General features: G+C 46.5%; 2 protein-coding genes across 7 annotated transcripts in view; one reads left to right on the top strand and one right to left on the bottom strand.

Annotated features, from left to right (window-relative positions):
- Positions 1 to 17,707, top strand: part of FHL1 (four and a half LIM domains 1) — a 30,097-nt gene extending 12,390 nt beyond the window's left edge. The window contains exons 1-6 of one of the 5 annotated variants that reach the window (XM_069867751.1): positions 5,947 to 6,042; positions 13,697 to 13,878; positions 14,385 to 14,562; positions 15,050 to 15,219; positions 15,784 to 15,970; positions 16,715 to 17,707. In XM_069867751.1, the coding sequence (XP_069723852.1) occupies positions 13,723 to 13,878; positions 14,385 to 14,562; positions 15,050 to 15,219; positions 15,784 to 15,970; positions 16,715 to 16,872 (849 nt within the window). In that variant the 5' untranslated portion in view covers positions 5,947 to 6,042; positions 13,697 to 13,722 and the 3' untranslated portion in view covers positions 16,873 to 17,707. Of the gene's footprint in view, positions 1 to 5,946; positions 6,043 to 6,094; positions 6,249 to 13,696; positions 13,879 to 14,384; positions 14,563 to 15,049; positions 15,220 to 15,783; positions 15,971 to 16,714 lie in introns of those variants that run through there. The other 4 variants (XM_069867749.1, XM_069867750.1, XM_069867747.1 and 1 more) reach the window with 4 other exon arrangements.
- A 2,652-nt stretch (positions 17,708 to 20,359) lies between these two features.
- MAP7D3 (MAP7 domain containing 3) overlaps positions 20,360 to 22,332 on the bottom strand; it is a 43,483-nt gene continuing 41,510 nt past the window's right edge. The window contains exons 20-21 of one of the 2 annotated variants that reach the window (XM_069867744.1): positions 21,274 to 21,569; positions 20,360 to 20,714 (exon numbers count right to left, since the gene is read on the bottom strand). In XM_069867744.1, the coding sequence (XP_069723845.1) occupies positions 20,686 to 20,714; positions 21,274 to 21,569 (325 nt within the window). In that variant the 3' untranslated portion in view covers positions 20,360 to 20,685. Of the gene's footprint in view, positions 21,570 to 22,332 lie in introns of both variants that reach the window. The other variant, XM_069867745.1, reaches the window with a different exon arrangement.

Consider the following 22,332-nt stretch of genomic DNA (forward strand, 5'->3'; position numbering starts at 1 on the left):
TAAGGGAAACACCAAGGCTCCTTGGACTTGCAGAGCACGGTTTGTGTGGGGTTTTGGTTTGATCCACTGTGCTGTGGGGCAGAGGAAGGAGGTCTGCAGAACCACTTGCCAAGCAACTTCCTAAGAACGTGATGTTTTGCTAGAAAGCATCGTGCAAAAAGCATTCTCAGCTCTTTGGAGTAAGAGCACGGGCGTAGGCTGCAGCACTTACCTTGCAAGACTTTCATGCTGCCAGGTCCTGTTGAATGAATGCAGGAGGATGGCAGGGCCACTGGAAACCAGGGGGATGCTGGAGAGCACGTGTGTTGTAGCTGATGTAGCTGCTAACTTGACTTGTGGGTAGATTTCCAGTGAAGGTGAATGACCCAGCTTCCAAGCAATGATGCAAACCAATAGTTGAACTTCCTTCCATGCTCTCCACAGTGAGCTGTTTAATTTCACTGAGGAGAGCATCACACAGCCAGCTGCCATGCCTATCAGAAACAATTGGAAGCAATTAGGAGTGTAGAGAGTATAATGGAGGTTGTGAAATATAATTTTAGTGATGGCTTACGAACAACTTGGTGAAGCCCCAACATGACTGCTTATTTTATGGGTATGGTAAGGTTATATTGCTGTGAGTGTTCATCAGACCTCATCTCTCCTGGAAAAGGCTACCATGCTGCCTGGCTGGGATCAGTGTGGTATTTATTTGGTAAAGTAAATTAAGTTAATTTTCTCATCTCTGAAGCCAGGGCTAAGGTGTTGGGGGAAAGCCACAACTGCAAACCTTTGTCTCATACTTGACTCCAACAGTCATTCCTTCTCCATGTGACTGCATCTGAACTTGAACAACAAAAGACCAGTGAGTTGGCCAAGATAGCCCTAAGGAGCTCCACTGTCCTGAGTGTGAAACTCTGAGGTAGTAACTTGGGGAATAACTGAGCTGTGGTGCAGCTTGCTTGGTCCCAGGGAGGGTGCCTCCAAGGACCACATCAGCCCTAGTGGAAGTGCTGCTGGTAGCTGAGAGGCATCGTCCCCCCTGTCACTGCACCCCCACAGCTCCCCTCTGCAGACTGAATCAAGGCAGGAATACGTGGGAGAGCTGGAAAGAGAAACATGGCATGTGTTTAAGCTAGTGAGTGTAAGACGTACGTTTGTCTTTCTAAGAGATTAAAAAAATAAAATATTCTGCAGCCTTCTGGGACCGAGTGTCCCCTTTTCAGTTTGTACTGAACGTCTACATCTAACCATAGGGACTGTAGCAGGCACTCAGCATCCTTGCTGCTGGAAGGTCTTCTCTGTAATATAACAAAGAGCCACAAGGAGGAGGGAGAAGGGATAGGAGGAACTGGACTTCCTTATTGCAGCTGATTCAAAGCCATTCTTGTGCAGCACCTCATACTGCTTCACTCTGTCCTTTCTGGAGCTTGTGTGTCCTGGGGCTGCTGCTGTGGGTCTGGTGCCTGTGCCCCACCACGCTGCAGCTCCTATTCTCCAACCCTGACATAGCCAGGAGGGAGAACGGGAGCTTAACAAAGCTTTGGGTCTACAAAGCAGCTCTTGATTTATGTGCAGATGCTCCCCCCAGGCCTTGGTGTCACTTGGCTTTCAGCAGCAGCCAGGGGTCTGCCATGTCAGCAACAGGTGATGGGAAGAAGTGCCAGTCGAGAGCATGTGTGGAGGGGAGCTGCAGAGCAGATGGCAGCAGGGAAATAGATTTGGAGCTGCTATGGGAATAGTCCTGGAAATAGTCCAGCGCCTGGATAAAGGCAGATGGGAAAACCCTGGTTTTATATCTCTTCCTAGTTTTGCTATTTTTCAGATGCTTCATTTCCAGCTCCACTATCTCTGGGCCATTATTTCCTGTCTGTTATTACACTCTCATATTTTTTTTTTTTCTCTTTTCTTGTCATTTTTTCATTTCTCACATTTGTTCTGCCTCCTTGTAAATTTATTCCTAGTTTCTCTATCTCTGTAATCCTAAAAGCTTCCCTTGGCACTGAAAGGTTCAGCACAGGAAACACCCTGTGCACCTTCACTGTGTACTTTCCTTCTCCACCCTCTCCTCTGAGCTGATTGCCTGGGGCCACAGGGTTTGCTTTATGGCTGGTACGTTCCTCCCCTCTGTGCTGCAGTGATGTCCTTGCTGGCTTGGCTCTGGAAGCTGGTGCATCCCTTGTGCACCACGATGTCTGTCTTGTGTTCACATGAGCACCTGCAGGATGCTTCAGGGGTGTGGAGTTGCATCCTTGTATGCAGAATGGGGGAGCTGAGCCAGGCTTGAGGCTTATGAAGTGTTTTTGTGATGTTTTAGCAAGAAACTGTTTGGTTTTGAACTGAAGTGGGTTTTTTTTGCACTGTTTGAAAGGACTAGGTGGAAACTTGGATTTTAGATCATGGATTGTGGGTTGAACACAGGGTCCCTGGCTGAAGGGGAAGTGGGGGACACCCCCTGGCAGCCCTCTCCAGCTGGGGTTGCCTGCCCACGGGTCTCACTCTACAAACACTGCTCTCTGGTACCTTTCACCAGCACAGAGCCAGTGCTGGAAGCAGGAGGCATGCAGGACACTGAGTGCCTGGAGAGCTGGAACAGTCCCAGGCGTCAGTCCTAGATCCCAAACCTGCCTGGGGTTTCTGTGGCATTGGGGCTGCTGCCTCTTCCATCCTGCTGATAGACCAGCTGCAAGTGCAAAGACAGACTCCTTCTTGTGTCCTCCCTTGACTAAAGTCCAGCTCCTTTATTGTTTGGCTTTCTGCAAACTCTCTGTCTCTCTCTCTAGACATATAAAAGTTCTAAAATATTTTGTTTAGTTTTTATCTCATAAGAGCCAAGGGAAGTTTAACTGGGGTCTGCAATAGGCTGGGCAGAGTGCTCTCTGCTGTGGGAGAACACACATTACATGAAATAAAAGATAGATTTAAAATAAAAATAGCCCTCAATCTGTTGTAATGTTACTGGAAAAGAAAGAAGTGTTTGTGCAAATAGCGAGCAGGAGCAAACCTGGGTGTGGAGTGCTATCCCCTGTGCTGCAGGGTGCAGCCCTGGCTGGTGGGACCGTGCTGGTCCTGAGCTGTGACAGCAACAACCTCCAGCCGGAGTGAGAGCATGGAGCGAGTCCAGCGCCTGCCTGTGTGATGGGAAGGATAGGGAGCAATATGGGGCTTTTATTTTATGGGAAGCCTGGGGAATGGCTTGTGTCCTTTTCTGTGCATTGCTAAGCAGTGAGTATCGAAGCAGAAGGTACAGAGTTACCCTGAGAGATGGACAGGTGCCCAACTCCTGCTTGTATTTACTGCTGCCTGCTGCTTTCTTCGATGATGGTGACTAATAGTTCATCAATGCCTGGGCTATACTGACTCTATTTAGGACTTTCTGCCTGTTGAGTGACAGCAAGATGTGTGAGCAAGCTGAGATGCCCAGACCTTTTCTGGCAGGATTGTTAGGGCAAGAAAATACTCTGGAAAGCACAATGTGAATCATTTGTCTATCCGAGCAGATGACACTATGTCCCAGCCATGCTGCTTTGCTGTCAGACCTGTGTGGTGGGATCAGTGTGTCCAGATCAGCTCCCCAGAGTCCTGAAAACCTCCAGGACAGGTTTTAATGTTAAAAACATGAAATCCTAGTCCTGCATGCCCTGCTGTGCAGTCACCAACATGTTTGTAGCACTCTTTCCTCTGGGGGTCAGGAGCATCATGCGTGGCTAGCAGAGAAAGGCTCAAAGTGCTGGAACACCTGCTTTCTGGGGCACCCTCTCTTTCCTTGGGGTTTCTGCTCCCTGCTGTGTTGCACAGGGCACTGATGTCCCTCCTTGGCACTTGTGCTATACATAGTACCACCTGGTGTTTAATCACCTGAGCCTGTGGGGCCGAAGAAGGGCTTGGGGAGGAAACAGGAATTGTCCAAGGTCATATGGCTAAAACCAGCCATAAAACCAAGAGCAGCCCTGTCCTCTCAGCAAGGGTTGTTCCCCAGCCCACCCCTGCTGTGCTGGTCCAGGAGGCCACAAATTCAAACAAAACAGCCTTGTTTATTACAGAATCCTCTGGGGGATTGTGGTAGGCTTTGCAGAGTGAGCTGTGCCGTGAAAATCTGCTCTGAGAAGTTTTCATGGTGAAACTTTGTGCGCATCAGCAGGACTGGGTCTTCCTCCTGCGTCTTGGCCAACAATTCCTTCTCCCACTTCCCCCAGTCCACGCCTGTTGTCGTGCTGCAAACACACATGCATTTGTGCACGTAAAACATTTTGATGGCCAAGTGTCTGTCCCTACTCTCCATGCCTCTGTGATGCTCTCCAACCACTGCAGAATTGTAGCTGCTTCTGCTGTGGGACACGGCAGCTGCCAGCATTGCACAGCGATGCTATTCCGCCTTTTGGGAAGGGGAGCAAAGGTTACTGCTTCTAATTGAAATACCAGAGTATTCTGGGGGAAGTAGGAAATGACTGCCGGGTGGGAGGGTGCCAGCGCTTTGTGTGGGGAACTAGAAAGGAATGAGAATGGTTAATGGTGCAAACTCTACATGCATTGCCAAAAATGAACTCATGTCTGTAAATACTACAGGGTGTGCAGCAAGATTAGCACAGGAAAATACCAGTTGTTAGGATCCCTGTTACCATCTGAATTATGCAAACAATTTGCTTGAGTTTATAGATGAGCTGGGGCAGAGTAATGTTGGGTTTTTCCTAGCCAGTGTTTCAGCGTGCTAGTATTTTAGTGTGTTTTCCAGCCTCAATCTGCTACACAAGTGGATCCATGCTGTGCTCTGTTGGGATGGCATGTGGTCAAGTGCAGCCTTTTCTAGGCCACGTTGGAAACTCTGGGATGTTAGGTTGCTGGTGAGATGCTGACCTTGCATGTGTGCTACCTGAGAGTCATAAGATGGATGTGAAGGCCCGGGTACTCATCAAACCCAGCGCTGGGGCTAGAGGCTGTGTGTGTCCTGATGCGTTTGTGTGGTCTAGGAGCTCTCGGGACATCCACAGGTGGGAAGCAGAGATGTTCCTGGTTCCTGGCTGTAGTAGACCCATTTGGGCTAAGGACAATGATTGCTGTTCAGAGGCCAGACACCATGGTGATGGGCTCCCTGGAAGGAATGATAAACATTGGCTCTTCCCGGTGGCTGTCAGGGAGGTTAACTGACTTTCCCACGGCCATGCAGTGAGTCAGTGTCGAGGCAGGATTAGCAGCTGGGCATCCTTGGCCCCAAGCCCTGAGCGTGAGCCGCCGCCGATTGCATGACCTGAAGCAAGCGCACGGCCGTGGAGCTGCCACAGCCTACGCACCCCTGCAAGAGCAAAACCTTGAACCAGATCTCCCTCTGCTCTGGGTCATAACTTGGGTGGAAATAGGTTGGTTGGAGCTGCAGATCTGAGGTCTTCCAGGGAGTTTTGTGGACACCTGAGTAAAGAGGACAGATACACCAGCCAGTGCTCCCTGCAAGCCATATGCTGGGGCACACACCCAGACGTAGCGTTAGATGCTAGAGAAGCAGCATCGTCATGAAACTTAGCTTTCTAAATCGTGCTGTTCAGAGACTCGTTTGCTTTGGATGGTTGATGCCTTGAGCATCTTAAGGGTAAAAGATGGAGGAGGATCAGGTGGGGTAATTTTATTAGCAGTAAAACCTCAGCACGACCCTCATGTTCAAGGCAAGTCTCATGTCCTGCATGAAGTTACCTTTACTACTTCCATGGGCTCTCAGGTACCCAGGGGCATGACTTATGACATGTATGGGTCCTACCACCAAGAAACAGCCCCTTGCTGGTTCCTAGGACCACAGCCCCTCTGGTCCCCTTGGGGCTGTGATCCACCTCTTCCCTTCAGCAACAACAGTGCAAAATTAATGCCAGGTCTGTAATTTAGCTCAGGACTGTTATGGGACAGAATCTAGCTCTAAAGCCAAGGCCAAATAGTACTAGCATGGGGTCAAGTTCCTGAGGCACACTCTGCCTTTGGGACTAATTTGGGTGCTGAGTAGCCGGGCAGGTATTTACATGTTGCCTACAGAGACCTAGAGGTCTCTGGATCCTATTCTTCTCCCTTGGATCACCTAAAATGGTAAGAATTTTCAAGGGGGATTAAGGTTGTGATCTCTGCGGAGGGGAGTGGACATCTGGTAAGAGTCCCGTCCATATTAATAGCCTCCCTTTAAATGTATGTTATCAAACGAGGCAGCTCCTGATCAGCCAAGAGACTGTGAACTGTTACCTAAGCGGCTGCTGGTGACTTGGGGCTGCTAATCATGGCTTTCCACAGGCACACAGGTAACGCGGGCACGCTGCCGGGTGTTGTGGGAGAAGTCCTGTGTGTGCAATACCTGGTAAATGGGGAGCAAGGTTTTGCTAACAGGCTCCTGCACCAGCAAAATAATTCTTTTGAACGTAATCTTAAGCCTTAGCAATTTGCAACTATAACTCATGGTGGCAAATGGGCTTATAACCAATGTGGGGGACTGGCCCTTGGAGCATAAAGGTGGTGGCAGCCTCATCTATTTTGTAAAAATCACTGGATGGTAAGTGTCTTTGTATCCGCTGCTGTGGGAGGGCTGGGGCTCAGCTGGTATTTGAGGAGATTAGGTGAAAACAGAGGATGATGGTTCTCCTTGCAGCGAGCAGGGGAGACCTGTAGTAGAGGGGAGCGTGCAGAATTCCATCGTGTGAACCCAGGTGGTTTCCTCTTCTCTGCTGGGAGTTTTGTGCTTACTCACTCTTCTCTGTGTTTGTCTCGTAGATCAAATGGGCTGAGACTCGCCAGTAATAAGAAAATGTTAGCTTTTCCTTCCCACTAACGCTGATGGGAATCTTGAGAGAGTGTTTTGCCTGTTCCCCATGGCATGCAGAATTATGGTGTCTTCCCATCCATGACTAATCTCCTCTAGCCCTCCAATTACAGACCCACTGAAAGCTCTTTGGGATTTTTAAAAGCTTATCCGATCCTTAGCTGCTAAACTTGTTTATGTGTGTCCAGCATGTATTTACAGCCCTAAATCAGGTAGGACCATTTTATCTCTTGATGAGACATATCCCAAGGGGTGGACATGCCTGGGAAGGGTGTCAAGCTTGGGGCACAGCTCCCATGGGCATCAAACCAAGCTGCAGCATATCAAGAGTCCAGGGGACAGTGATGCTTTCAAGACATGGTGGGGAACATAGATCCTTTTCAGCACTGGGGAGGAAAGTCATAGCATGTTGTGACTCCCAGGACAAGGCAGAAGCAGGAGGCATCTTGCATGGCATGTAACTACTTAGAGTTTTCTTGTGTGATGCAGGTACACATTATGCAGGGTAACTTTCTGAGTAAAATTTGACTTCTTGTGGTATCATCCTCCAACACCATGGAGGTGTTTATTTTTTAACTTCAGCCCACGAGACTGACTGATGTTGTAGCATCCTTTCATTAATGCTTCCACTTGTATTGTTCTTTCCTTTCTCATCTTCCTCAGGGGGTGTTCTCTGGGGCAAGGACCCATGGATTTGAAGTTGTGCTGTGGTATAAAATGCTGAAGTGTCTTCTGAACAGATACTTGCTGTCATCAGCAAGTTCTAGCACAGCATCGGCTCCTGCACCTCACAGGGAGACCTGCTGTCTATGATAGGTGCAGGAGTTACTGTAGTGCCTGCCCCATGGGGAAAATTCCCTGCAGCAGGAGAAAATCTCACATTTGAAAATCTCTCACATAGTTGAGGAATCTCAAAGGTCAAAGCTTAGGGGGGTGCAGGCTGTGTTAACTACTGACCAGGACTCTCTTGCTTAGCTGATTTGGGTTGTTTTGAAAGATTTGAACTTCACTGCTTAATCTCTACCGAAGCGCACTGACTTACTCCCAACAGTGATGCTGTGCACACTGGGAGCCTTGTTAGCCTTAGCTGAGCTCCATAGCAAGTGCAAAAGCAAGTCCTGAGGGAAGCATTTGCAGGGCTGAAGCAGTGTGTTTTTTTAACAGCACGTCCTTACTTCCCTGGAGAACTGTGAAGATTTAATGATTGGGATGTGCTCAGACGTGGTGGCAATGGGACCATGGGGAATGTTTTTGGCAACTGCCTGAGGAACTTGGAGCCGTTCTTGTTCTAAATAGAGAAGCTTCCATTTTATCAACAGACTAATTTTTGAATCATGAAGTATGAGACTCGCACGTGCCCCAGCCTGGCAATGGGAGAGCACAGCTTTCCACTTGTTTCTGCCAGCTCTCCCAGCAAAAATGACCTGCAAGAGATTTATTTCTTCCCCTGCCATCCAGGGCAGCGTGCCAGTGACCTTGAGGTGCAGTCCTGTGTGTTGCTTTGCATTTTGGATTAATGAGACCCTTCTTTTAAGGGTGTTCCCTGGTATTTATAGCAAACCATGTGACATAGCATAGAGACTTGCTGAGAATAGTAACTCAGGTGATAGACCAGGGGATGCCGGGCCCTGAGCTGAAGCAGGCAGGTGTAGCCAAAGCCTCGCAGTGCAGGGGCTGCAAGTACTCAGCTAAGAAAAATAAAACCAATGGAGAGTCAAAAAGCAATTGCTCTTTTCCTTCTATATTGCCCTAGAGCATGCAGCTCTGCATAGGGCAAAGGGTTAACATCTTCAGCCTCATCTTCCTTCCTAAAGTGGCAGAATTGTCTTTAAAGTTTAAGTACAGTTTCCCTGGTTGTTTATAGAGACCACACTTCAAGTTGTTCCTTGGTGGTTTATCACATTTAAACATATTCCCCAGAGACATTACCACATATCCTGTGCTAAGTGCTTTGCTTATCAGCTCCACTTCAGCTCCCTTTGCAGAGTGCTTCAGTTCCATTTGTTGTGCAATCCATCGCGATGCTGCCTTTGGGTATAGATGGAACCAGGAGGAGCCAGCCCAGGCGCAACCGGAGACACGAACCACTGGAGAGGCACGGGGTTGTGTGAATGCAGCTGCTTTTGTGGGGTGGCACTAGCTAGTTCTGTAACTATTCCACCCCAAATCTTGCTGGGGTGCAGGGTGCAGGTGCAGCCCTGACCCTGACTGCTGCCTGGGACAGTCCCGTGACTGCTCCACAGCGTGGTACCTGTATGAGTTGAGGTGCGCGGAAGCCAAATATCTAAGATCTTTGAAAGGTAGAAGGCATGGTTGTCCAAGGGCTGAGGAGCCGCTTTTCAAAGCAGCAGATGCTCCCTGGGGACAAGTGGCTAACTGGCACCTCTGTGGTCAGGTAAATGTTAGGGTTGAATTCCAGAAGTTCTTTGTGCCAAATACCCTGATACTTGAGAAGGCCACCGGTCTGGCCAGCCGCCCTCGAGCTTTAGCCAAATCTATCAGGCAGCTACATTTAGACAGCACCCTGCCGGGCTGGTGGGAGAGGGACACCTTGCTTAAAGTGGGAGTAGTTTCTGGAAGTATTGAAGGATTTTTCTTGACCTCTTGTTTTTATTGAGGGTTCTCAGGCTATGGAGGCTGGGCATGTACTGCGCTTACTTATCTCCTTTGTAGCCTGGGCTGTCTCTTCTCACCTGCTTCACTCCAGCAGAACAGCTTCTGCGCACAGACGTCAGCTAGGGCAGGAGAACAGTTGCAGTCTGTCCATGCTTTCCCCCATCTTCTAAATCTTCTTTCGTGGCCCCAGAGTCAAGCTGAAATGGAGTTTGTCTCAGTGCATGTCCTCAGGGTGTGTGATTCTCCTGGGGTTAAGCAGGAGACCCTTGACCAGGCTGTTAGCTCAGAGACCACGCAGTCTGTTGTAAACGTACAGCCAAAGAAACTGCGTTCAGATAGCTTCCAAGCTAAAACGCCTGTGCATACTGATGTCGTTTTAAGCACACCATGGAAATGAAGTGCAAAGTTACAGCATTTAATGGTTTTAGTGGTTAGTTTGATGAGTGCTTACCCTGACCACTGAGTTTTGCATGGTTATGCTACGATTTGAATGCCTACTGTATGTTCAACAGCAGCTGCACAGCTTGCACAGGGAAGCTATGCAGCGTGCACTAAAATAGAGAGCCCAAGGAAGAGTGAGGAGGATCCACGGTTCCAGTGTGTCCCTAGTTTCCCAGCTTGCCTGTTCTCATGGCAGCATAGACAGGCCAGGGTTAATATACACCTGGAAGCTCTGGAAAGCTAAGCTGTGGGGACGTGGTGCAGCTGGAGGGAGAACAGGTTATTAAGGAGATAAACATCTCCAAAACCATCATATGCTGCCAACGAGGCTCTAGAAGATGTATTCATTTTTTTTCTCAAAGCATAAGAAATATCTGTTCTGTCTACTCTGTGAGAGGGGCCAGGACAGCTTAGGGGAACAGCAGTAGGATACTACATGTATTTTCCCCAGGGCAGCAGAGCTTTTAAGAATCCGAGGACGTTTGCTCTACTCTAGGAAAATGATCTGGTCGTTCCAGCACAGCCACCACTGGCTGGTTTTGGGGCTGTCAAGTGGTGTGCTGCTCCTGTGGGAGGATTGTTGGAGATGGTCTGGCTGATGCGGGCTCTCAGCATGGCACAGGTGAGCAGAGACCATGAGCAGCCAGCACATTTACTGGGACAACAGAGTCAGTGCATTTTCACTGCAGGCAAGGAGATAGCGGTGCCTTTACTGGGTCAGGGATGATATTGCTGAAGGCAGAAAGCTCCTGGAAGAGCTGGAAGAAAATTCATGCCCTGGCCTATGTACGAGAGGGGCTTTTTGGTCCCTGAGATGGCATAAGGCAGGCAGAAGCTGGCATGTTTGCATGTACATCCCAGGTCCAGGGGCTGCTGGGCCTTGTGTTAATTGTCTGCGGAGCTCCAAAGCTGCTGTGATAAGTGTGTCTCACGTTAGCACATGATGTGTTCTATGGGAACACAGGATTATGTTACTCCCTGAGCCATATGTCCACGATTACATGTTCTGGTTGAAAGTAACCTTAAACCTGAGATCAGGAACGTTGTGATACCATTTGCCCTGGATTCTGTGCACTTGCATTTCTTCTAAATTAAACTCACTTGCTTAAAGCTTCGCAGAGCTGGCCGTGGCTCACATAGTTTCCACGTTTCCCAGCTGTTTGTTTGTTTCATTCACTTGACCTGCTACAAACATAACCCTTGGCGTAGTTGTCGGCAGGACATGACCATCTCCTGACCTTGGCAAGGCAGCGTTTCCAGACCTTGGTCCCCACAGAGTGCTGCGATTCCTGCCAGCTAGACGTCCAGCCTACTTCTCTAAGTTTTAGGGGAAGGGTGAGAACCCGGTCCCTAATTCTGCTGCAGCCTCTCTGTGTGACGCTCCACTCCTGGATTGTCTTGCTTTCCAGAAGAGAAATTCTCCAGCTTGTTCTGGTCTGACATTATCAAAAGGGTAAAAAAGAGGAGGTAGTGAGATAACTCTTGGATTTTAAAAGCTGCAAAGTGACAAGTCCCATCTCCTGTGTCTTGCTCTTCCTTGGGACTGGAGAAAACCAGCTGCTTCATGACAAGTGCCTGCAGCATCTGCTGCTGCTTCCACCCATCCAGCAGCTTTCTGTGCCTAGGGATGAGGCAGAAGAAGAGCTCTGAAATAGCAGCAAAACGCTTGCAGGGAGGTACCTCCCTGGGTCTTGCACCTCGCTGTGTTAGGGCTGCTCGCAGTGTGCTTCCAGAAGCACAATACACTCAAAAATTGAGTTGACGAAGGCAGCTGCCACCCCTCATCTCTTGCTATGGTGCCTGGGCTTGCAGGGCAGCAGGGCTGTTGGGTTTGATGTGCACTGGACTGATGAGGAGCACTTGCGCTGGTGCCTCTGCTGTCAAGTCCTGCTGTTTACAAAGAGGGCAGAACGATCCCCAGGGGCTCCTGTGCCAGCGTGGGGACTTCTCGTGTTGAAAGGCTGGGTCATGCAGTTGATGGTAAATCTAGAATTACTGGTGTGGGCAAGTGTCCAAGGTAAAAAACTGTATAAACAGGTCCTTATGCCGTAACAACACAGCAGTCCTGGCTATGCAGCGTCCTGCAGCCCAGGGTAAGACTGATGGGCTCCTGCTGACCCCTCCTTGCCTCAAGGGCACAGCCAGGAACGACGCACCCTCCCTACAACCCAAAAAACACAAGACTTGTGTGCTGGGGGTTGGAGCAGCAAGGCTGGCAGGTGGCACAGCAGCCCCTGAACTCCAGAGCTGGGTCTGAGGTTGATCCTACGCTGTGGAGGTGCTCACAGCCTCCTCCACCGCACAGCGGGAAGCAGCAGCGATTCCTACGGCCTGACCGTGTCCTCCTCCCTTTCTTGCTCTGTGCTGGCCCTGCAGCTCTATCAGGAAAATGGTAATTATATTTCCTCTTGGCAGCCCCAGTCGCCAGACCACGGCCGTGTCTCCTGTCCAGTTGCTGATGGTGCAGAAAGTTCAAGGCTGTGTCCCGGGTTCTTGGCCGTGCAGGAAAGACGGGCAGAGATGGAGCTGCAACTCGGGGACAGCCCGGGCTCCTACAGCCTTGCCTGAGCTTTTGCAGCCCCCTCGCCAGAGTGTTGTTGGCTTCCTATGAGGGAGGGCAGGGAGAAATTGAAGGAGAGGTGGCCTGGGAGGCTGAGACCGGGTGTGTAGGCTGGGGCGAGTGTCTGGGGAGAAAGCACGAGTGCGCACTGCTGACCAAAGTGGAAAATCCTCTAGTCAAAGCCCCCACACCCACTGATGTGCCGGCTCCCTGGCCATGGTGGAACATCATGCCTTGGACAGCCCTGCTGGCTCAGACTGAAGAAGTATCTTTACATGTAGGGAGGTCTTTTCTTGTTTTTCTCCTTATGACTTTATTTGTGAAAGCCTGGTGAAAGGAGGCAGCTGGAAGCTGTACAACTATCCAGCACAAAAGGCCTTGGAAGGCTGCAGCTGGGTGTGGGCTTAGGCTGGAAAGATGGAAACTCTTCTCCTCTACTCGTAGTTGGTGATGATTTCTGTGCACAAATTATGCGGCACCTCAGCCCAGACCTCGCTGACGCTGGCAGCTGTAATGAACCAAGTGGCTCTCAGAGAGTGATTAGCTATCATTACCCTTGCTTGACATGAAATATATAAATAAGTCTAGTATCCTCCTTAAGGAAGATGGGGAAAGGCTGGTGTGGGACTTTCCTGACCAGCAACCTTGCTCCCAGTGGGCTGGATCCCAGGAGGCAGCAAGCTGTGGCTTCGTGCTTGGCCAGAGCCCATCCTGCCTCTCTGTAGGCAGAAATCTAGTGCTCATATCTTGGATGGCTATTAAGGGAACTGAAAATAAGTTACTAATGCATTGCTTACGCTAACTGTAGTGGTAAGTGCAGCACTTCTAGGACGCAGGGCCTGGGAAGGGACACCTAAGCTGTTCTCTTTAGCAGGTGTATGAGTTTGTGGTTGCTGTGGACCAAATCCAGGTTGTCTACTGCACCCAAACTCCCTAAGCGTGATGGTTCATTAGCTTAACCTAGACCCGAAGGACAAAGCTGGAGGCACCTGGAAAATGCTGTGCAGTTCATAGAATCATAGAATCACCAGGTTGGAAGAGACCCACTGGATCATCAAGTCCAACCATTCCTATCAAACACTAAGTTGGTAGGGAGCTGTCGTGTTTTATAAACCACTGAGCTGCCTGATAGAAAAATCACCCTCACAGTGCTGGCACAGCTGCTTTCTCTACCGACAAGCCCTTGAGGAGTGTGATGCCCCCATCTGCTCGTTGCTGAGCCGTCTTCTGGATACTTCTCATTTGCACAGACCCAAGAAGGTGGAGCAGTTATCAGGGGCTTCAGTGCTCTAACTTCACGCTCTTTCCTCTCGCAGGGCCTGGCAGTTACACTGTAGGCACCATGTCGGAGCGCTTTGACTGCCACTACTGCCGGGACAATCTCCAAGGGAAGAAGTACGTGCAGAAAGAGGGTCGCCACTGCTGCGTCAAGTGCTTTGAGAAGTTCTGTGCCAACACCTGCACCGAGTGCAAGAAACCCATCGGTGCCGACTCCAAGGTGAGCACTGAGCAGTTAAAATGGGCGGTGAGAAGAAGAGAGGCAAATGCTGATAACTCTCCCATTTGTTTTCCCGGCTCTGCTGTTTGTGAGCTTGTGTGTGAAGAAGTTCTCTTGCGAGTCCTCTGGCAAAGCACTGAGGAACCTAGGGTCTGATTTTTGTCAGTTTGTCAAATGTGTACAGCTTCATGTTTATGGCAATAATAATGTACAACTGAACTGGACAACCAGAGCAGCCCACACTTACAGAACTTCAAAGCTGAAAGCTATTGAAGTATCTTGTGCTACTGTGAAAGTCCAAAGTGAACGCGATTGTGTTAGGGAGTTTGGTTAAATGTCCTTCCCTTCATAGATGAGCTGAACCTCCAACCACTGACTGGAGATGTGCGTAGGAACTAACAAATCTTATCCTCTACTGCCAAGGCTGATGAGAGAGTAGCTTGGTTTTAGGGCTCTTTAGCAAAGAGAGAAGAGCTTATTACTCACTCCACTTCTGTTTGTTTCAGGAGCTGCATTTCAAGAACCGTTACTGGCATGACAACTGCTTCCGCTGCTTCAAGTGCTACACGTCCCTGGTCAATGAGCCCTTCATGCTAAGGGAGAACAACAAGGTTTGGTGTAGCAATTGCACTGCCAAGGAGGATGCACCCAGGTGTAAGGGCTGCTTCAAGCCTATTATTGCAGGTACTGGAGCCAATGATATAGAAATGACTGCCAAATTTTGCTCTCGGGTAAACCCACGGCTGTTTATCAAGCCATAGAGGCTGCAGTTAGGGGTATGGGCTTCATAGTGGAAGGCTGGAGCTCCATAAAACGGTGTAAGTTTTGACTGTTGCTCTTACCTGTCCATTTATTCAAGGGCTGAAAGGCTGCTTTGCCGTTAACCATCATGTGGGTAGCTCACCTTAGTGGTTAGTCTTACACTATTTCTACCAAAAACTTTGCTCTGGAAGTCACAGACTTGTTCTCAGAAAGGCTCAGGCTGACAAATATCTTAAGAAAATGTAGAAGGCCCTGGACAAAGTCAGACACAGGAATTAACAGCTCATCCCTTGTCCACATTACCATTGAATCCTGGCCATAGGTACAGACAAGTCTTGCCCCGTAGTTACATTACATCGCACAGGGTGGCGAGTTTGTCACACTAACAACTTATCTCTGACTGTTGCAGGAGACCAAAACGTTGAGTACAAGAAGATGGTCTGGCACAAGGACTGTTTCACTTGCAGCCAGTGCAAGCAAGTGATTGGATCTGGGAGCTTCTTCCCCAAGGGTGATGACTTCTACTGTGTCTCCTGCCACGAGCATAAGTTTGCCAAGACCTGCGCTAAATGCAAGAATGTAAGTCCTTCCATTGTGCAAAGGCAGCTGTCAGAACTAGGTCCCACATGTCTCTGGGAAGCTAGGAGAGTAAACCAGTAGATAGAGCAGATCAGGCTGGAGCTCCACCAATGCTTATGTTCTCTTGGAACATATCTTCCTGGAGATACTGGCACAAGCAGCGGGTGGTATGTACGAGCTAACAGTTCCTGCACATTACATCTGAGCAGGGGCTGTAGGGTTATCTCATAGTAACTGCTGAAAGTAAGTGGGCACCAGCCTTGCACTATTTTGGGATGGTTTAACATCTCCAGTAGGTATTGTGTGTTCAAGAAGTAACACAATGTCTTAGAAAACAGCTGTCTCAAAACTTGCAACTGATTAGTGCAGAATTGCAGAGTTGCTGCAGGTAAAATAACCTATTATGAAAGCTCCAGGCAGGCAAGAACTCAATTGCTGCACCATTTTAATGAAAACCTTCTAGAGCTCTCCACAACAAAGCCCTCCTACCCTTCACCCCATACCTGCATCATCTCTCTTCCTCCCCACCGATTCTGAAACACATCTCTGCTCTTTCCCTTCTAGCCCATCACTTCTGGAGGCCTCACTTACCAGGAACAGCCTTGGCATTCAGAGTGTTTCATTTGCTCCAACTGCAAGAAGCCACTGGGTGGGAAGCGATTTACGGCTGTAGAGGAGGAGTTTTACTGCGTTGAATGCTACAAGGAGTGTGTTGCCAAGAAGTGCGCTGGCTGCAAGAATCCTATTACAGGTATGTTGGATTAAATGCAGCAGTGGGCAGTGGGTGCTTAAGGACAGAACAGCGATCCCCAAAGACATACAGCTCAGAGCCTGGTAGCACCAGAAGCAGGTCTAGTTATCCCAAACCCAATCCCAGCAGTTCATGTGTCATCTAACTACAAGCCATGTGCTCTCACTGGATGGAATCTTTTGGTAACTGGGCTCTTCACCCTTTGCATGCTTCAAATTTACCTTCCCACCCATATCTTAGAAACTCAAGTCTAAAAAGAACAATGTTTTATTGCCCGAAAGAGACATTTACTTTGCTTCTGAGGTATTTTACATGTAACAGTTAATAGATTGCAAAGCTTAGCCCTGAAACATGGGTGCCAGCCCCATGAGACTTGTATTCCATTCTGCACTTTAGAGCATGGATCTGAGACTGTAGCGACCTCTAAAGCCCAACCCCTCCTTGCTATCTTCATCTTTCCTTCAGTTTCATTGTTTCTTGGAGAAAGGATCCAAGAGAAAAAGCTTATTGCAGAGACAAGCGACACAAGCCTTATGCTCAGCTGCCTGTTTCTCTAAGAGCATTATTACTAAGCTGCAAACAATGTGATTCAGTTGTAATTTTGGCTCATCTCTTAGCATACAAACATGGTCTGCAAGACTACAGAAGCACAGGAGGCAGTAAGAATGGGATCTGCTGTTTGGTGGGCGAACCCAGCCAAGGGAAAAGCTACTATCGCCGTCCTATAATTGTTTTCTCTCCTAGCAGGATTTGGAAGAGGAACCAGTGTGGTTAACTACGAAGATGAATCCTGGCACGATTATTGTTTCAAATGCACAAAGTGTGCCCGTGGTCTGGCCAACAAGCGCTTTGTTTGCCATAATGGAAAAATTTACTGTGCTGAGTGTCCAAAACGACTGTAAGGAGCAGACAGAAACTGCCGTAAAATGGATTTTAGAGCCCTGCTTTCCAAAACAGTCCTGGTAAAGGAGCAGGTTTTTGCATGTTAAGAATTTCAGCTTTTTCCATTTTAGTATAAAACTAAAGTAGCCTCAGCATACTGGGTTTGACTTTTGAAGCTCCTGCAGTACAAAAGCATGTAGTGTTGAAAAATCTAACTTTGCTTCCAAGCAGCTCTTAGTGTAAAGGCTTGAAATGCCTCTAGGTTTAAGAGGTCCACATACTCAGTTATCTGTGTGTGGCTTAAACTAAAACAAAGCTAGTTTTAAACTTATTTGGTATATGTTTAAGCTTGGCACTTAACTGAAGCGGGTTTGAGAAGGCACGCACCTCAAACAGAGATGCAAAGATTGCAGATCAGAGAGATCAATTATTATGCTTTTACAAGTACAGGTACATTACATACATCACACCAGTAAGAGCAGCTCAATAATACATACCTTGGCTTACTCTACCACAACAAATTGCAGCACCATGTATGGAATGGCTTCATCTTACCTATAACAATGTTTTAGCACTACACTTTAGCTTTAGTTAAGTTTCCATAGACTTGTTTTAGTCCTGATTTCTGCATGGTTTGCCCAAAAGTTTTGCTCATCAGCTTTTTTTACATCATTGTTTAAATGAGGCTGACTATATAAAATTATTAATCCATTAACAAGTAAACCTTACACCTATGACAAAATGCACATGCATTTAGAAGTGCCTTAAAAATAGCTCAGACGACAACAGCTCTCCTATCCTGTCAGTGTATGGTTTATGATTTAATAAAAATGAGACTAGTGCCTGCCTAATGTCCTACAGTCTGAAAAGGTCTTTTTTCCTTTTGCCATCTTACATGACTGACACCTCATGGCTCAGCTCCTGCAATCAAGTCTGATACACTGACCCTGGCAAAGTAAAGAGTCAGCTGTTCTGCCATAGCCCTCTTAAACATGTGATGATCAAAGCCACAATTTCCATACACTAATTAATTTTTTTTCAATATATAACTGACACTGGACCATCTGCCGAGAACAGCCTGTCTGAAAAAGCCCTTTGGAGAACATGTATAGCCCCTGTCCACACACAGCACCTCAAATGCTGCTTTAAGGGTCTTTTTTCACAGCAGTACTTGATACCATACAGAAATATTTATCAACTGGGTGCTGTGTTCTAGTCATTCCCTTTCGTTCACAAGCACCTGCCAGAAACAAAGAACCCTCACAAGAAAAACAAAAGGCAGCATCGTGCTGTATTCTCGACAGTCACTGCCCCACTGCGCCCATGGAGCACTGACAGAACACACAGATGCTGGTGCTACAAGCAAAAAGCAAAGGCTTGTAGTGAAAAGCAAGTTAAAAAAATTCAACAGTTAGGAACACCATCAGCATGTACAAACATGGCAAGAGCTGAAGGTGTTAGTACCTTCCCAACCACACAAATTCAACTGCAAAAGCGGCTGCTACTCTGGGGTCTCTGCGCTGTGGAGCAGTTAGAGCAGTACCGGAGTACATCTCAAGGCAGGTCAGCTGGGCAAGGGGTTGGAGACTCCTAGTAAGGCAATGTTTTAGCATTACAGAAATGAAGCGTTGTTCAACTGCAAAGTTTATTTAACAGTGTGCATATATTTACATCGAGCTGTAACAGACCATTCAACAATATCAGCACAGAAAAAAATATCGGCATCTTTCTGGTTAGAATGATTGTCTCTGCCAGAATGAAAGAGCTATCGTACAGAAATACATTTTTCCTTTTACCTAAGGCACTGCGCTAAAGTCTAAAACAGTTCTGCTGTATTCTGAATAGCACACAGTGATAGTAAGAAGGCTGAGGGTCTCCTATTGTAACCGCAATGTCGACGAAAGAACACATTTAGTTCCAGCAAAACCATTTGCATTTAACCACTGAAAACACAGCTGCCATTTGGATGATTCATTCGAAGCACCAGCCAATGGTTTATGGTAGGATTTGAGACAGCTACTCTTTAAAGTAATCACTTACCCAGTAGATCTGTTACAGGAGGCATAAAAACAAGCCTGCATTATTACTTTTAGTAGCAGTTTTCAGGAGATGTTAAGTTAATCTCTTCATGCTGCAAAAAGCAGGCAAGTTTAGGTTAAATAGATTACTTAATGCAGGCTTTAGGGGAAAGGAAATACATATGCAGCCTGCAGCCACTGTTATAAAGCTAGAACAGGAACGCTTAGAATAATTAACATGAACAAAACATGACTTCAGTGGTCTAATACTGTTATGTACACAATAAAATAATACTTCCATGAGTGTAAATAAACTTAAATAAGTAATTCAAAAGGAAAACATTTTTAAAAGCATGACGTTATAAACTGCACTAGAACAGACACATTTAGGTACTCAACATTTTTGTAATGTATTAGTGCACATGCTGTAAAATATTTTGATGTTTTCCAACAGATTAAAACTTACTAGCAATGGAACAGCCCTGCATTTTGAAACCACCAATACTGTCACAATAGAAAACAAGGAATTTTTCTTCTCCATTCAAAACTGAAGATATTCAATTCAGTGATTTTAAATAGCACACGAACCAACAAGTAACAGCATTTTGCTAGAACGTTACAAAGGCTGTTCAGCTCTAACAAACACTGAATCAGTCTTTTATTTCATCAAGTGCCATTTCAGTAATATGCAAAGTCTGGCCAGTAGCTAAGTGGGCCTCCAGTGGCTCATTGCTGTACAGAACACTGATAGGAAATAACAAGACAACTCAAACAGGTTACTCTAAAGTCTGTAAAAGGGAAACAAGTGATATTTGAACGAGGAAATCTAACAGTTAGCTAAACAAATGGAAAAGGAACATCAGCACAACAGTTTCCCTGAAATGTTTCAAGGTGCAAATCTAGAAGTTTGTCATCCCTTCCCTGGTGTATTTTTTTTTTTTTGCAAACTTGAAGATGGATAAAGGTAAACAAGCAGCTTTTCAAAACAAGGCCTTCGGTTGATAACACTGAATCTGATTGCACTTCAGTAAATCATTTCCAGGTCTCTAGTGTTCACAGTTCTGTCCAAAGAGCAAAGAGAAGAAAACATGTAACCATCGTAACTGCGTGTATGCCACCTACATCTATCGTCACTGTCGGAGCCTACAGCCAGGGACTGAGCACAAAACCACTTGGTTACTTACAGTCCAAAACCAGCGCAACAGCTTTTCATTTTTTATTTACAAATATTAGTTATCAAAGTTATGTACATAATTCTTAAACTAGGTTATGTCTAAACATTTTCAAGTTCAAAATGAAAAGGCAATGTTTTCTTCACTAAGAAGTTAACGATTTGGATAAGAACAAAATGTGATCAGCAGTATCACATTAAATCTGTTCTATTCCCATAACCCAGTTAGTCGTGGCCTCAGGGAAAGTATCAATAAGGCTATGTCCATGAGACTAAAATTCACAAGACGCAGAGTGACAGAGGAGACTCAGGAAACAGTTCAGTCTAGAAAAGTGCTACACTTTAATCAAAAGAAATGCTACACATCACTTTGAGAAAACGTAGATGGCAAGTCTTGTTTTCACTGCTACCATTCATTTCAGCTGTTCACGCAGTCATTTATCTCATGGAAAGAGATCTCCTGCTGTGAGTACACGTCCATTTGGGGTTTAGCTCCAACACCAGGGAAGTTTAGTCTTGCATAATCTTGCTTACTGAAGCCTCACTGATACACTACGCTGTACTGCATCAGGGTTTAGCTTCTCAAGTACATGTGGCTTCAGACATGGCCCTGCTTCTTTCAGAATATTCTGTGTGTAGCTTTATTACTTGTCCCCAAATGTAACGCAACTATCTGTGGAATTTAAGGTTGGAGTTACCCCCCTCAGTGAACTGAAAGACTATTTTAAGTAGAGAGGACAGCTAATGCCTTGCCAGAGCCTGAGTAGACCTGTAAGACCATGCAGGTCAGCATTAAAAAGTTACAGAACATGCCTAGGAGTGGAAAGGTCTTGTCTGCAGAGTTACATCAGACACCTTTTAAACCGTTAGTATCTTCAAAAGTAACATGTGCCATTTAAAGACGTATTAGAAGCCTATAAATACAGTGGGTGGGCTTGAGTGCTGGTAGGAAATACGGGAGCTTCACAGGGGCTCTGCTTTGTCTTTGGAAGAGCCTGAATGTTGAGCCTTAGCTGCTCTTTAGAGCAAGTCCCTAAAAAGGCATCAGTTGGCGACTCCTTTTGACAGAACGTAAGTTACAAGCACTAAAGAAAGAGCTTTCCCTCCAGTCTACACATTGGAAAAAGTGCCTTGAAAGTAAGAAGCTGAAGTTAAGGCAAGGAGAGTAAAAGGCAAGGAAGTTAATTATCTAGCCAGAGAAAGAGACAGACAGGGAAATCAGCTTGAATTACCTGATGAAGCATCTATAGGTTTGGTCAATGAATTCACTGCACCATCTTCCTCAAAAGCCAATTTGGGACTAGAAGGTATTGTAGCAGCATCATTCAAGTTTTGATTACAGTTACTAGCAGAGATGTTGTCTGAGCTCAGCTTGGTTGACTTGGAATGTACTCCAATGTCAATAAACTCCTCAAAAGTCCATGAACCAGATTTTCCATTAAGATTCTGAATCAGTCCAATTGTATGATCAGCTTCGTTAACACCCAGCTTCACTGAGTCATCGATAACCATTTCTTCTGCAGGATGGCTAGAAAAAAGAATGGATATTTGTGTTACAATTTTGCGATGCTTAACCTTTAGATTCATTACAGGAGACCCAATTAGCAGTCTGCATACTTTGCAAAGCACTGAACATCCCGAAAGGCACCCCCAGACAAGCTTCTCCAGCTGCCACGTAGGATCTCCCCTCCAAAAGCCAAAGGGGAAGAACGACTCACCAACATATACCCACTTCTTATTAAACTAATAGCTCTCAGGTAAGGTCTGGCTCCAGAAATTTGATATAAGGAAGCAACAAGTTTAAAGGCTGCATCACTAAAACTCTACTTCAGTAGTGTGCATTCTTCCTTTCTTCTCCAGTTAAGACTTTGAAAACACAAGCGTCAGCCTCAGAAGACCAGCAATATTTAAAACAGATTCAAAATCTAAATCAGAATGATCAATTTTCATTCGTTCTTAAGAAAATATTGAAAATATCTTTATATTCTACCCCTACAGGAATGAGATGAATTTATCATCACTTTAAAAAAAGAGCTCACAATGTAATTTCTAAATCATTAGCATTCAGATGAGCAAATGGAACAAGCATTAGAGGACAGATTTTTCAGCAGTAAATGGAAATGCTTTATGTTCAAAAAGATAAAATTTGAACTACTAAAATAATTCCCACTAAGGGAGGCTTTTGTGTTATATCTGGCGTTTCAGTGCAACTGAAACTGTTCTAGTGCTTTCTGTAGGTTGTTCTTCCTTTTCAGTTGTCACTCTCCCTCTTGTTTAATGTTTTGTTAATG

This window comes from Phaenicophaeus curvirostris, chromosome 13 (assembly GCF_032191515.1).
Source record: "Phaenicophaeus curvirostris isolate KB17595 chromosome 13, BPBGC_Pcur_1.0, whole genome shotgun sequence".
Classification (NCBI taxonomy): domain Eukaryota; kingdom Metazoa; phylum Chordata; class Aves; order Cuculiformes; family Cuculidae; genus Phaenicophaeus; species Phaenicophaeus curvirostris.